This window comes from Megalops cyprinoides, chromosome 10 (genome assembly GCF_013368585.1).
Source record: "Megalops cyprinoides isolate fMegCyp1 chromosome 10, fMegCyp1.pri, whole genome shotgun sequence".
In the NCBI taxonomy this organism is placed as follows: domain Eukaryota; kingdom Metazoa; phylum Chordata; class Actinopteri; order Elopiformes; family Megalopidae; genus Megalops; species Megalops cyprinoides.
Window position 1 is genome coordinate 16,964,048 of NC_050592.1, and position 14,084 is coordinate 16,978,131.

At 40.0% G+C, this 14,084-nt stretch overlaps 1 protein-coding gene across 2 annotated transcripts in view; it reads left to right on the forward strand.

Moving 5' to 3' along the window:
- The window catches only part of creb5b (cAMP responsive element binding protein 5b), a 58,166-nt gene extending 52,416 nt beyond the window's left edge, over nucleotides 1-5,750 (forward strand). For both annotated transcript variants that reach the window (XM_036538968.1, XM_036538969.1), the window contains exons 9-11: nucleotides 266-493; nucleotides 2,828-2,936; nucleotides 5,011-5,750. In XM_036538968.1, coding sequence (XP_036394861.1) covers nucleotides 266-493; nucleotides 2,828-2,936; nucleotides 5,011-5,165 — 492 coding nt within the window. In that variant the 3' untranslated portion in view covers nucleotides 5,166-5,750. The remainder of the gene's footprint in view (nucleotides 1-265; nucleotides 494-2,827; nucleotides 2,937-5,010) is intronic.
- The last annotated feature ends 8,334 nt before the right edge of the window (nucleotides 5,751-14,084 follow it).

Below are 14,084 nucleotides of genomic sequence, written 5' to 3' on the forward strand. Positions count from 1 at the left end.
TTTTTTTTAAGGGAAGGTCCAGACAGGAAAGTGGTGCAGAGGGTGGGTGGGGGTCAGTTACTGGGTGGGGGGAGGGTTTCACACTTTAGGGAGCGGGTACAGGGAAGGCTTCAGAAAGTTAATTGGCTGGTCACCAGGACCATCAGGGTGCCAGGGTATGTGTGGGTGGGGGGTGGCACAAACAGCGGAAGTAGCTTTAGTGGTGTCACCTGACCTTTCCACGTGACCCGCTTTTGCGTGACCCGTCCCCCTCCATGTCTCCCAGTTGTCTCCAGCTGCGCAGCAGATGCAGCCGACGCAAACCCTGCAGCCTCCGCAGCCCAGCGGAGGCCGTCGCAGGAGGGTGGTGGACGAGGACCCCGACGAGCGGCGGCGGAAGTTTCTGGAGAGGAACCGGGCGGCCGCCACACGGTGCAGACAGAAGAGGAAAGTGTGGGTGATGTCACTTGAGAAAAAAGCTGAAGAGCTCACCCAGACCAACATGCAGCTGCAGGTACAGTCTGATATACATATTAGTCAATATACATACAGGTACAGACAAATACTCCATCAATATGCATACAGGTGTACATTAATATTGTGTCTATATACATACACATTCAGACTAACATTGAGCCTGTATACATTCACATACAGACTAAAACTACATCTGCATATGTACAGACACATCCTGATACTGCACCTGTATACATACAGCTTAAGATTAATACTTTATCAGTATATATACAGGTACATAAAGGTTCAGTTTTATGTTCTATGAATATACATACACACCTATGTCTGTAATCATGTCTTTAATCATATCCAAAACAGTGCTGTTGTTTTTTTTTTTACCTAGGCTGACATGCGCCTGCAGATAAAACATAATTTTAGATGTCATTATCCATACAGGTGCAGTCTTATGCCTCACATTAATGTTATTATGTTCATTTCAATTTAAAATGCACCCAATGGTGGATAGCTCCCACACCAGCAGGTATACACAAATTGTATGGTTCTTGCACACAGTATGTTACCCAGATCGCCAGACAGGTGCAGAACTTAGGGAACACCACAAACTTACAGCACCAGCCACTCCACCAGTTCTCTTATGGATCTGCATGGGACAAAATAATGACCCTAACACCCCAAAAAACCACCAGGGAGTTGGGGTTTCAAAAACAAGACATCACATAACTACAAGACTGTGAAGTACTTCCTGCAGTTAAACATAGATCAGCTTTACGTACATTAACAAACACCAAGTTCAGGGGAATTCTCAGGCATGGTAGAAAGTTAAAGAGCAACTGTGAAGGAGTAGAACAAGCCTGGAGCAGACCTGCAGCTAGATATCAGCCCCCAGTCACAGCACCCTTATGAAAACAGAAAATATGCCCCTACATGGTAAAATATGAAACCCAGAGTACAAAGACTGTATGTTTAAATATATATCTAGGTGCATGCTCTATATTGCAAAAATGTGTGTTTCTTTCCACTTTCAATTAGGTTTTGCATATGCATTGCATTACATTACATTCATTTAGCAGACACTCTTATCCAGAGTGACATCTAGCACGACAGGGCATGAGTGTATCCCTGAGTGTACCCATATTTCCTTAAATGGTAAAATATGAAACCCAGAATGCAAAGACTGTATGTTTAAATATATACTGCAGGTACATAAAAGTTGTAATGTATATGCAGTATATTTAAACCCCATGTTTAAACATACTGCATATATATTGCAGTATATTTTAACTAGCATGAACAGCATTAACATTAAAACACATTCTATATATACAAAGATATGATGTAGATGTATATTCATACACTTATATTCACGATGTACACATTACATCCTGTACTGTATGTGCAATATATACATTTGGATGTATATTCAAATATCTTAATTTTTATTCTTTAATTTAAATGATCTATTTTTCAAAGACAAATGCCTGTCACTCCCACCCCCACCTCATTCCTGCTTTCCATCTTCATGTTGTTTCTTCTGTTATGGCTACTTCAGACAGGAGTGTAACAAAATGAGTTTGGATGGACTGGCATTGCCTGAGCTGTGGCTTGTGTGAATCTGTCTGCCTTTTTGAGACAGCCACCTAATCAAGCTGCTGGCTCAGCACCACAAAGAACTTAGTCAAGAGCAAAATATTGGTATTATTTTTCCCAACATGACTGCTGGCTGTAAATATATAAACAAGGCTTCATTTTTAAATGAATTTAATTGAATGTATGTAATTGGTGTTGTAAGTAAGTAGTAGGTAAAAAGTAAGTTATCTCTAAGTATTTGAAAATTCTGTTTTTTATTATAGTGTTTCATTTGGGGTCACATTGATTGATCATTGCTTTATGGTATAAAATCAATTCATGTTTTCTTCTTTAGTCTGAGACATGTAGCAAAGCATTCCCCAGATTGTCCCATAAGCTCACTCTCACAGTAACTTTGTCCTCTACTTCTGGGCCAGAAGTCAGGAACATCTGGCCGGTGAGCTAGTCTGAAAGCAGTTCAGGTATTAATATAGCCCATCTGAAATCATTTATGAAAACGTGAATAAATGCACCTACTTAGCTAATATGAGGTGTGTTTTGCATAATGTTGTAAAAGTGTAATACCAGTGCTAACCAATAGATGGCTACTAGTTACTAAAGATGTACATAAAATTGGAAGTTTAGTTATACCCAATTGTTAATGGTGATTGCATCATCTTATTATTTTCATTAAGCATAGTGAAATCATATGAATCATGCTAAAGAGTCTCAAAACAACCTGTGTAGACTATGATAATGCAGATGGAAAAATGGAGATGAATGACACATTTCTTTCTCTTTCCAGAATGAGGTGACCATGCTGAAGAACGAGGTGACACAGCTCAAACAGCTCCTGCTGACACACAAGGACTGTCCCATTACAGCCATGCAGAAAGAGTCCCAGGGGTACCTCAGTGAGTAGCTCCTACCCCATACCTCAAAGCTTCTGTGTGTGTGTGACAGACAGGCAGTCTGACAGAGGCACATAGACACACAAAGACACACAGCCAGCCATGCAGTAAGGCTCCCAGGGGTGCTTCAGTGAATAGCTTCCGTACAGTTCTTCTAGCGCCTGTCTCTGTGTGACAGACAGATAAGCAGACAGGATCACAAATACAGCCTCTTTTGTGACTGCAGCTGTTGTCTGTCAAGGTGGGGCTTCTGCTGTGGGCAAAGGTGACATTTGTCACTTGGTAGGGGTGGGATGTGTTTGTGGTTTTTGGGTTAAGGCTAGCTGTTCAATGTGGGTCACACTCACCCACCCGTCATCTTCCAACTCAAAATCCCAGCTGCTCAGACTTGCGACTCGTCACAAGCGTGTTCTCTGTTTGTGCAATGATGTGTTCACTGGACAGACAAGAAGTGTGCACGGGTGTGACTCTCTCTGTGCTATGGACACGGACCAGACCGCAAGAAATAGGGAGCAGCTTAGTGGAACCCACTCAGACAGGTTTCCTGTACAGAGTGGTGTTTCAGGGGGTTCTCCGAGTCACAGAAGCCAGACCCTGCGGTCCCCATGACTGATGTGATGGACCCCAGGCTTTCCCCAACAGACAGGACTCCCTCTGCCCTGATCAATGGTCAGTTCTCCCAGTCATTGAGCAGGGCCTCCACCCTGTCTCTAAGCTGCAGAACTGTTCTTGGAACGGCATCCCAACAGCATTGCCTCACCATTCTTTAAATGTCATAACATCATGGACACACCCTCTGATATGGATACTGTATGTCTGACTTTTATGGAAAGAAATTTTCCGGTTCTCATTCACAAGAGGGAAAATGGTTGCTGGATGTCTTAGCACACCCTGCCCTCTTGCGTCAATAACACATGGGCTGTAGGAAAGACAGTGACTCTAGAGTGATTTCAGTTGGAGAACTGATGCACAGTATTTTCACCAAAGTGCTGATGGGAAATGGTGTCCAAATCAGACATTTCTCAGCATAATCGCATTCCATTGCTTCTGTCGTCTCACTTTCCTCCCATTATGAAATGCTGAATGTCAAACTCACCCCTGTTACATGTTGTCATGTAACTTTTAATATATAGCAAAGTAAGTCAAACGTTTTTGAGGATAGAGTATATATTTTTATGTGTATATATTTTTATACCCTCTGAAGCATATATTTTGTAAATGTTTGCTGAGCTTAAATGCTTCTCTTGCACTGCTGTATGCAATTCTGCAGAATTCTGTAGCTGTGTATAAAAAGCTAGAATATAAATAAATACTACAGTAAATCTTCTGGGAAAAACAAGATGTAGCCCAGATTCACATAACCACAATAGGTTTTGTTGTTTGTTTTGTATAATGATGCTTTTCTGTCACTTAAAATGTGCTAAGAAATTCATAGTCCATTAATATTTATGAAAAAAAACATTGTGGAAGTAACAAAAAGGTAACACTTGTTTAAATTTGTCCCTCAGCATTCAGAATACAGCACACTGAACCACGGTTTAATTTGTACCTGTGAATATGGCTTGTTGCCCCACAATTTGGAATGATTCAATAACAAATGTTGTGCATTTGCCTTGCTTATTAATAAAATATGACTCCAAAGAGTCATTGACTTTCATTGATTTATGTTTTGAGTTAGAAAGTATGCATTGAATCTGAGCAAAAAAAATGTGTAAAAGCTCAGGTAAGGAGGAGACCCTTCTGGATCTATTCCCCTGGAACAGCATAGCTGCAGGGTAAAGGTATCTGTGTAAACTGATATGTGTCCCTTTTGCCTCATTCAATGTATGTATGTATTCCAAGTGTAACCATTATATTTGTTTGGCTATATGTTTATGTTACAAAGGCATATCCAATCACTCAATACAATAAAGAGCAGTTTTACTTAAATGAAAATTATGGAGTGTGTTTTTTGGGGAGTATGGGAGATTCTCTGAAATGTATGTTGCAAGTAATTTAAAGGAAGACAGTGTGGAAACATGTATTCTCTACACCTCCTACCCCCTGACCCCCCCCCCCCACCCCCCTCCTTCTCCAGGTCCAGAGAGCAGTCCAGCAGGAAGCCCCACGCCAGCGTGCTCCCAGCAGCAGGTCATCCAGCATAACACCATCACCACCTCCACCACGGCAGTAGGTGGCAACGCTGTGCTCGGCCAGCTGAACCACCGCACGGACATCAACCCCATCCACTAGAGACTGCTCCTGCCGCCCCCGGCAGGGCGTTGCCCAACAGTGCCCCCGCTGTCGCCTCGTTCAAGATCCTGTACAGAGAAACCTCTGATGCCTGGAATGCAACTCTTTCTACAGTATGTATTTTTATAGACTCATTTAATTAATCCGTGTTCGGTTTGTCCGTCTGTTGATTGTTGTCTTGTTTCTTATGTAGCAAAAAAAGGGAGATTTGCAATTCTTGCAGCATTTAATTGAGATCTTTTATGCTTCCTACTTTTGGCATAAACCCAAGGGACCACTGTGGTCACAGATGCCCCGCCCCGCCCCCAAAAAAAAGAAAGGAAAACCCATCTGACCCTTGAGGCAGCACTCAGCCTCAAGCCACACTTCTGTTACTTGTGCATTGCCGTCTTTATTTCCTGTAACATCCAGCGCTACGCACTACTGTGCCCTTCAGTACTATCGCACTCCTATATACCTGAAAGCGCCTAACTCTCTGTTGTACTGTATAGATATGCAGTATTCCCCACATTGCAGCCATGGAATGTAATAGCTTTGTAAATGAGAAAACTGCCAAATAGAACTTCCTATTTACAGTGAGAGGAATCAGACATTATGAATGAAGACTGAAGTGGCAATGTAATGGTAATGTTATTTTTTCAATTAAACCCAAGCATTCACACTGGATAATATCTGGGCCAAGCAGAGGCACATATGTTGAGTGATTGATGAGCAACTGTAAACAGCTCGTGAGGTCAAAGGGTGTCCTGTCTCAGATTAAAATTGAAATTATTTTTATAAGGACTTAACAGTTAAATCTCTTTTTATGACACCAAACTTAGATACTATAAAAACTGTATAACAGATCCTGAAGTCATATGTCATAATATCGCATGCGGCACAGCACTGGTAATGTCCTCAAAATTGTAAGCATGTACAGTAGCATATCCACTCAACATAATGTGACATCACCACAGCTGGAATGTTCCACTTTCTCTCAGCTCGGGGGTGCAATCTCTGTGTCGAGCAACCAGCACGATATCTAATTTCGCATTCAATAAGGACCAATATAAACCTTAAAGAGGTTTCTCTGCATGCGGTGCTTAATGTGGATCCAATGAATTAATGATATTATTTTTTTACTCTTTATCCAGGGCGACTTGCATAGCTTTTAATATATACTGCACATCAAAAGAAAGTTATCACTCTTTTTCTCTTATTCACACTCTTATGTTTTCAGAAAAATAAAGTATACATATTTTGAATGGCCGCTGAATGTTTTTGGTGTCAGTTTGATGCACTCAGGGGAATTCAAGTCAATGCTGGAGCACAGTGTAATGTTATTGTGTTTTGTGGTCTACCAGACTGTGGCTTAACATTGAAGGATTGTGTCCATCTTGCCATCTTAGAAAAGATCACCTTGTATGACAGATAACAGTGCACACACATAGTCCATCCTCCAACATGTTAATAAGTGAGGTGCATTGGTTACTTTCATGAGGCATGATATTCACATATATTGATATTGGCCTCGTCACCTGTGTCACAACTCTTATTGATGAGTGTGTCACAGACAGTCATGAATGAGTATTTAATTATTGATGCCAAAAACATTGAATCCATTCCCAAGATGCATACTTTTCTGAAGACATATGTGAATAGAGAGAGTGGAATATTTTTTTTGATGGTCATTGTATTATGCCTTTATACACCTGGAAAATAACTGAAGCAGTTCAGGTTCAAGTACCTTATGTAAAGGTACAATGTCAGTGCCCCATCTGGGAATAAAACACGCCATCTTCTGGTTCCAAGCCCAGTTCTTTGAGGCAGACAATACAGTCAACACCAAATGAATGTAACATTCCAAAGTATCACCCAGTAATGCCTTCAGTATTTCATGATAATATACTATTTGTGTAGAGTACCAGAGAACTCCATAATTCCCTGCTTCAGGCAGGTGGAATCATGCACTGAGCCAGATGAGTTCTATGCTGGATGAACAGCAAGAAGAAAAAGTTTCTTCTCAGCAAACTCTGTGTGTCAGTCAATCTGACAGTATTTAAAATAAAGTGTTGGCAATGGAAGAGTGTTTGGTGGTCAGGATTTCCTAAAAAAAAAATTTTAATCCTCTTTATTTCATATCTGCAATCTCCTATCTCCATTCTTAATAATGTACGGTTACAGATCCAGCTCTCAGAACATCACAATGTGCCTGAATTTTTCTCAGTATTTGTTTGCTTTCAGCCAAGATGCTAGTATTGATTTAATTGGTTATCTCTATCCAATGGATCAATACCTATATCTTTTTAACAAAATTCATAGTTCCAATTGACTGATAACTGTTTAACTATGAATTTACCAGCATATTAATGCACAGTGTTTTCTCACTGTTTGAAGAGTAAAGTTGGACCACTAGCTGATTCCAGAGAAAGCATCTCACCGTGGTAGATTCACGCTGTTCCTGATTTCACAGAGCTGATTTCATACTTTGAATAATAAATTAGTGGGCTGTGTTAGAGCGGATCATGTTTTTGATTCACTCTGAGAAAAAAAATAATGCTCCTCTCTCACCCCCCACTTATTTTCAGGTGACAAACTCTAACGAAACCCTGAACTATATTTCACTTAAAGGTTCCACAGACGTGGTCTTGGGGGGTGGTGAGGTTCAGGAGAAGCATGCTGAAGGCATAATCAGCCCTAGTCCTGGGGGGCTGCAGTGGCTGGAGGTTTTTCATTCCCACCATGCACTTAACAACCTTATTCAAGTAATTACTGTCTTCATTGAACCATTTTCTCAAGCCAGTTGCTACAGTAGTGTAGCCTTGCATAAGGGAGAAGCAGTGTTGAGATGATCCGGTGGAGACCCTTCAGACGCAGACTTTCTTTTTTCACTTCAACAAGAACTCATACTTTCTGAATGAGAGCTCAGACAAAAAATCATATCTATCTTGTGTCAGAGCAGGACATCTCTAAGCATTTTGTCACCTCCTCAAAACCAGCTTACTTGTATTGGCAACCTCCCACATTGCTGCAGCATTGACCCGTACATTTAAAAGACCTGTCTGATCTTGTGCTTGGATCTGGATGGCAATAATCTAAAGATGTGGAGACTTTATGTACAGTAGATCTCTATGCACTTTGTCCGTAGGGACATCAGAGGGTAGAAGAGCCATATTGAAGTCTCAGTGATACTCAGAGGGGCAGTCAACCTAATTACAATGGTACTTTGTCCTTAATTACAAGTTGTGAATTTAATCAATTACATTTTTGTTGATTAAAGTACAGCATTTTATATTAACTGCTGAAATTACGATTATCAAGTAGATTCAAAACAATGTAATACTTGCGTAAATGAGTTACTATAAGTTAAAGACAATGTGCCATAGTGGTTATGTTGAATGCATCCCTCTATCCCTGCACCAGCGAGAGACATGGTCATTCTATACAGACTTGGCAATGGAGCTCATGTGTGTGTAACATGTGTCAAAAGTGATAGGTTCTGGATATGTGTGCATGTAAGTGTGTGTGTGTGTCTTTGGAGAGGAGCAGAAAGGCCAGATCAGATCACACATTGTAGCCTTACTTCCAAGGTTGGGTGGACTGACCAAGGTGCTTTTTAATTAAGCTTTAATATTTTCCCTCAAATTTACTGTTAGGTGTCCTTGTATGATTTAGAAGTGAGTGGGCTTTTTTTCTAAATAAATCCATGGATAACTAGTTTTGCACATTTTGTGAAAAATAAAAAAAAAAACTTACTGTATGTTAATCATGAACTGGAAATGTGTACCCGTCTCATTTTTCCCTGAGTGTGATATGCAGTGCAATGGTTCCTGAAGCAGAGGACAGGAGGTTGATGTGGAAACTGCCCACTTCTAAGGTCACCAAAATGTCCCAGCTGGTTTCTGTCCCCAGTTGACATGCAGTGGGCATTTCACTTCTCTGCATGAGGAGCGTATGGGTCACACTAGGATTGTGCTGACTAGAAGGGCTGCAGAAACCAGTAACAACAAAGCCTTCCTAGGTCAGCCTGGTTTCAGAGCAAGAAAAATGCATACAGTACCTAATCTGATGATCATATCTTGGAGTTTTTCTTCAGTGTCTGCTCGACAGTTACGTGTTCCAATATTATCAAACTGGCATAAACATAACCTGACATTTCTCATCCACCTCAACTGGAAAGTGGTGTTTTAAAGTAGATTTTAGACGTATCATGTGTTTATCTATACTTTTTATTTTTCAAGTCAGAGATGGATTGTGTGTAAGATGGGCAAGTTGGCTGTGTCCTGTATCTGTTGTTTCAGCAGGGAAGCAGGAGGTGTGTTTGTGTGAGTGTGTGTGTGTGTGTGTGTGTGTGTGTGCATATATGAGGTGGGGGACAATGCATATACATAAATAAAAGTATAACTATCATTTTAAATATAAACCTATAAATACTGTATAGAATCTCATAATTTTGTAATCTTGTACATGTAACGTAACCACCTTTCTTTCTGGAAGGAGTCAATGTTTGGTACATGTTTGTAAATAATGTTTGCATAGCACTTGTTACTTTCAAATGTATGTTACGTCAAGATCCATTTCTGATAATAGGGCATGTTTATTGTTAAATATGCATAATGAATTAATGAATTCATCCATGTCTGCGTAACCTTGTACATTTTTTAATGTTTAATGCCTTGAACTGTTTCTGTTGGTTTGTGTTTTTTTGCATTTGTACAGATGTAAAATGCCACTGAAGCTACAGTACAGTATGAAAATAAAGCACTTGTTCTATAACATGGAACAGTGGTTGGGAGTAGTTTTTTCTTTTTTAGAGGAGTGCTATCTATTGGAGTTTGGACTTGTAGGCCTCTCCTGTGACGGGTTTATGCATGAAGGTCTGTTCTCGCAGGTCAGCCACTGATAGGATATCCTATTATCCACAGTGTTCACCAGATGACCAAGCATGGTGCTCTTTACTTTGGAGCTCAGGATAATGGGAAAAACTATAATAAAAATGATCTAACTTTGCAATGGTAAACTGCAATTACCCAGACTTTCTATGCAATCTGGAAGTGCAAAGTAACACACGAAAGTGATACCAGAGCTATAAAGTGAAATGTGACTGTTTTATTTTTCTCCTCATCATCCACCCCCGTGTCCAGCCCCTGAGCTGGTAAGCTCATCATGCCAAAGCAGATGGTTTGGGTGTGCATGTGTTGCTCCTGTATCCTAGCCCAGATAATATGCCACTCGTTCAGCTTATCTATCTCGGGTTCACAACCTTACAATGCTGACTATTACTTACAGAACAAACTCCAAAGAGCATGTGACCAAAAATCAGCGAACTTCAGAGACTGTCTAGACACTGTGAAATGATTTTTTTTACCTCAGGTACAGGGAAGCTTTGTTTGTTGATTTGGCTGTGGTGTAAGCCGCAGGCAGTTCAAATTAGGTTAGCTTCATATGAACAAGCAAACAGGGTGGCAGTCCTGTGTTTTATCAGATTTGCCTTTGGTGAGAAATACATCATAAATCTGCCACTCTCCTAAGAGGGAATGCTTGAAAATAATTTCACATGGAGTACACTATCAAGGAAAATGTTCATGTGTTAAAAACATCAGGTATTGAGTTTTAGCTTCTGTAAAAGAATCCAAATCTGCCATTTTGACAGATAAATGTATCATTTGGAGAAGGTTGAATGCCCTTTATTCACAGAAAATAACTCTTTTCTGTCTTTTCACTTCGAAACCATATCATTAAAACTGGATGAGGAAATATTTTGCAAAAACTCAGGAGAATCAATTGGCCCTACACATCAATATTATATAAAACTATTCATGATTTACTGGCACTGAATGCTTTAGTAGCAACATAAAGAATAACAAATCTGGCCACTTGGAAGAGGTGAAATATAATAAATCTAGGTTATCTCAGGCATGAATTAGAAAGAAACTGCAAACTGGTTTACTTGTAGAGGTATGTATATAGGATTCCTAGACATTAATTTAAAATTGAACAATGGGATATGTGATCAATTTGTGCTCAATAAACGTTTAAAATAGATTAACAATGTGTTTATAATTGTGAAAAACAAAGATGTGCAGCATAAAAAATAGTTTTCCTTTCCAGTAACGACAGTAGCAAGCTTGAGTGTGCTCATATGGAACTCCAACTGCAGCTACGAAATAGGATACAAAACAACGCAAAACGGAACTACGGTGAAGTAGGCCTATGTATTATTCTCAAGGGCGCTTGCACCGATGCCTCTACGTAATCACTGCGCTGTGTTTTGTTGGAAATGGGCATATTGTTAGACTTAGTTCACCGATTAAATTCCCCTAATGTCAACAGCGACACACCATGGCAGAATATTGCAACAACGGTGCTTTAGTGTTTCAGCATTTCTTAATTTTAGCTTTATTGTACTGTTGGAGTCACTACGAAAAAGGGTGACACAGCAACGATAATGTTTTAACAGCTGACTGTTATATAAACGTCCAGTGAAATCAAGGCATTGTTCTAAGTAGTTAAACTTTCCTTTGAGCTTTAAAAGATGGTGCCCGTGGCATGAACGTTGGAGGCACATCACAGGTCGTGTACTACAGTTAAATATAGCTGCAATACAAATAAAAAAGTTTTTAATTACACAAACGCAAGAAAAGTCCTATACATGAATGGCATTGTGAAAAGGTCATACTTATAAACTTTTGATTCGTCTTATAAGAAATGCCAGGGGAGGCTATGCACAGATAAATATATTGCAAATCATTTCAAATTTGTACACTCCGCAGCTAATACATGTAACCAAACGAACACTAAATCTGCACGGAAATAAAATGGCAAAACTCAAGCAAGAATGTTTAAAAGAATCCTCACCTTGAACTTTTGTAGACAGTAAAATTGTGCATGTACATTGTGCCTGCCTTGTGGTTTGATGGCTGGTTGATGGAACTAACGTATTGAATACATAATAATTTTAAAAACTGAGCCAGAAAAGGAGCACAAAATATTTTAATAACATTCAGTCTACACATCTTGTGCACAGTGAAAGTGCAAGACCAGCGACATAAAGCAAAGGTTTTTACTAAACATCATAAATGCTATTGCTCTGCAGCTGGTGTCTGTGCTCGTCGAGGTAAGAGTCCAAGAATCTGCTGTCCAAACCCTCGGGCACTTGATTTTCCTTGCCCGGGCTCATGAGGTTCAAACCCCGACCGTCGAAGTAGGACTGAAGGATTCGGAAAAACTGAAATACATTTCAGAGATTGTAGTTAGACCATGCTGGCGTTATCATAAATTTAATTATACACAGATAGAATATTGCATTTACCATTAAGTCACAGCATTGCTTTTACCAGATTAAACGAATAAAGTGAGATATCGACAGATTGCATCAAACATCAGCCTATATGATAGACATTACGCATGCATAACGTTAGCCTAACTGCTTTCAGCAACAGATGCAGATGCTTCTTTTGCGCCAACATACACTCCTTCTCCGGGAATAATGGTTAATCTTAAGCAATTATATCGGTCTGGTGATTAAGTAGCCTAACAGAAGAGTCTGAATTATGGAATACGTGGAAGGCTGTTGAAGAATTCAGAAAAGGTAAGGGAACCTTTAACTACCTTTAAATTGCCGCAGTGTTTACAAGCAATTATCAAGCTAATATAGCAGTTACTTCAGTTAAGTAAAAGGTGAGATGCTTGGTGTAATTGGCTGCATAACGGGTATGATTAAGGACTGTGCATAATATTATTTGCTATACAACGGAGGTAGCTTTCACTTTGTTTAACCGAGCCAGTTAACTGCGCATTGGACTTGAGCAACGAACTGGTTTCAGTCATTTTTTACTAGCTGGGTAGCAAACCTAAAAAAGCAAAGCTAATCAAGCCGTTAATAAAGGTAGCCTATCCATGTGGAAATAATTCTGCCACAAACTACCTATTAATGGACCATTTTTGTTTTGGTAACATGGAGAAGTCAACTTCTCCATTTGTGTCTGTTCTTTAGGAGGCGGCAGTTGAACTTAGTTGACACCCGCTGTATAAGCCAGGCAAATATATTTGTTGAGGTTGAGCTGAGTTGAGAAAGCGCAACGACATCATGGGGACGTTATACGAAAGGGACTTGGCAAAGTTAGCGGTTGCTTTTGGAGGCTGTTTAGTTATGGTGATCATTCATTATCAGTTCCTCATCAGCCCGAAGTGCTGTACACCATATGCCAAAATGACATAAAAGTGGCATCAGAAAAAGATTAATTCTAATAAAAACTGTTTTTCTTAAAGTGGACATATGAGTGTACATATGTCTGTACAGTATGTGAGTTAATAACCTACTATTCCTGTATGATGCTGTATTTCAGTTCTCAGCAATGACTGAAAAGCAAAAACCAACTAGTACAAGAGAGATATGGCAGAATTTTATCAGTGTAATATTTTCTACTAAATGGATCATTAGTCTACCTGTTTTTTGGATCTATATTATCCCCAAAAAGTGGTGGTGTGTGTGTGTGTGTGTGTGTGTACAAAATATGCCTGTGCAAATGTCAACCAAATGCAATTTTATTCTCCAAAAGCAGTGTACTCTTGGACCTTCCTCCCCCCAAGTTACTAACCATCTCTGATTACTAATCACTGTCAAAAGCATCACCAGTAAACCAGTCGTTAGCCATCCATCAAATCACAAAACCAACTCCAGAGAGGAACAAAGAAGGATGAGAGAGAACTGAGGCAGAGGAGTGAGTGAAAGGAGTGCGGAAGACGGTCTCACCAGCATCCTGCTCTGTGGATTGCTGAGGGATTTCCACTCTTCCTCAGAGCGGGCAGGATTCGATGTGACAAAGGTGATGAACAGCGTCATCACAGCGGCTGTCGCCCACAGAGATGGTTTTAACCTGGGGTGGACACAAACACACACACATGATGAGCTGAGTAATCCTCACTCTAGTACAAAAC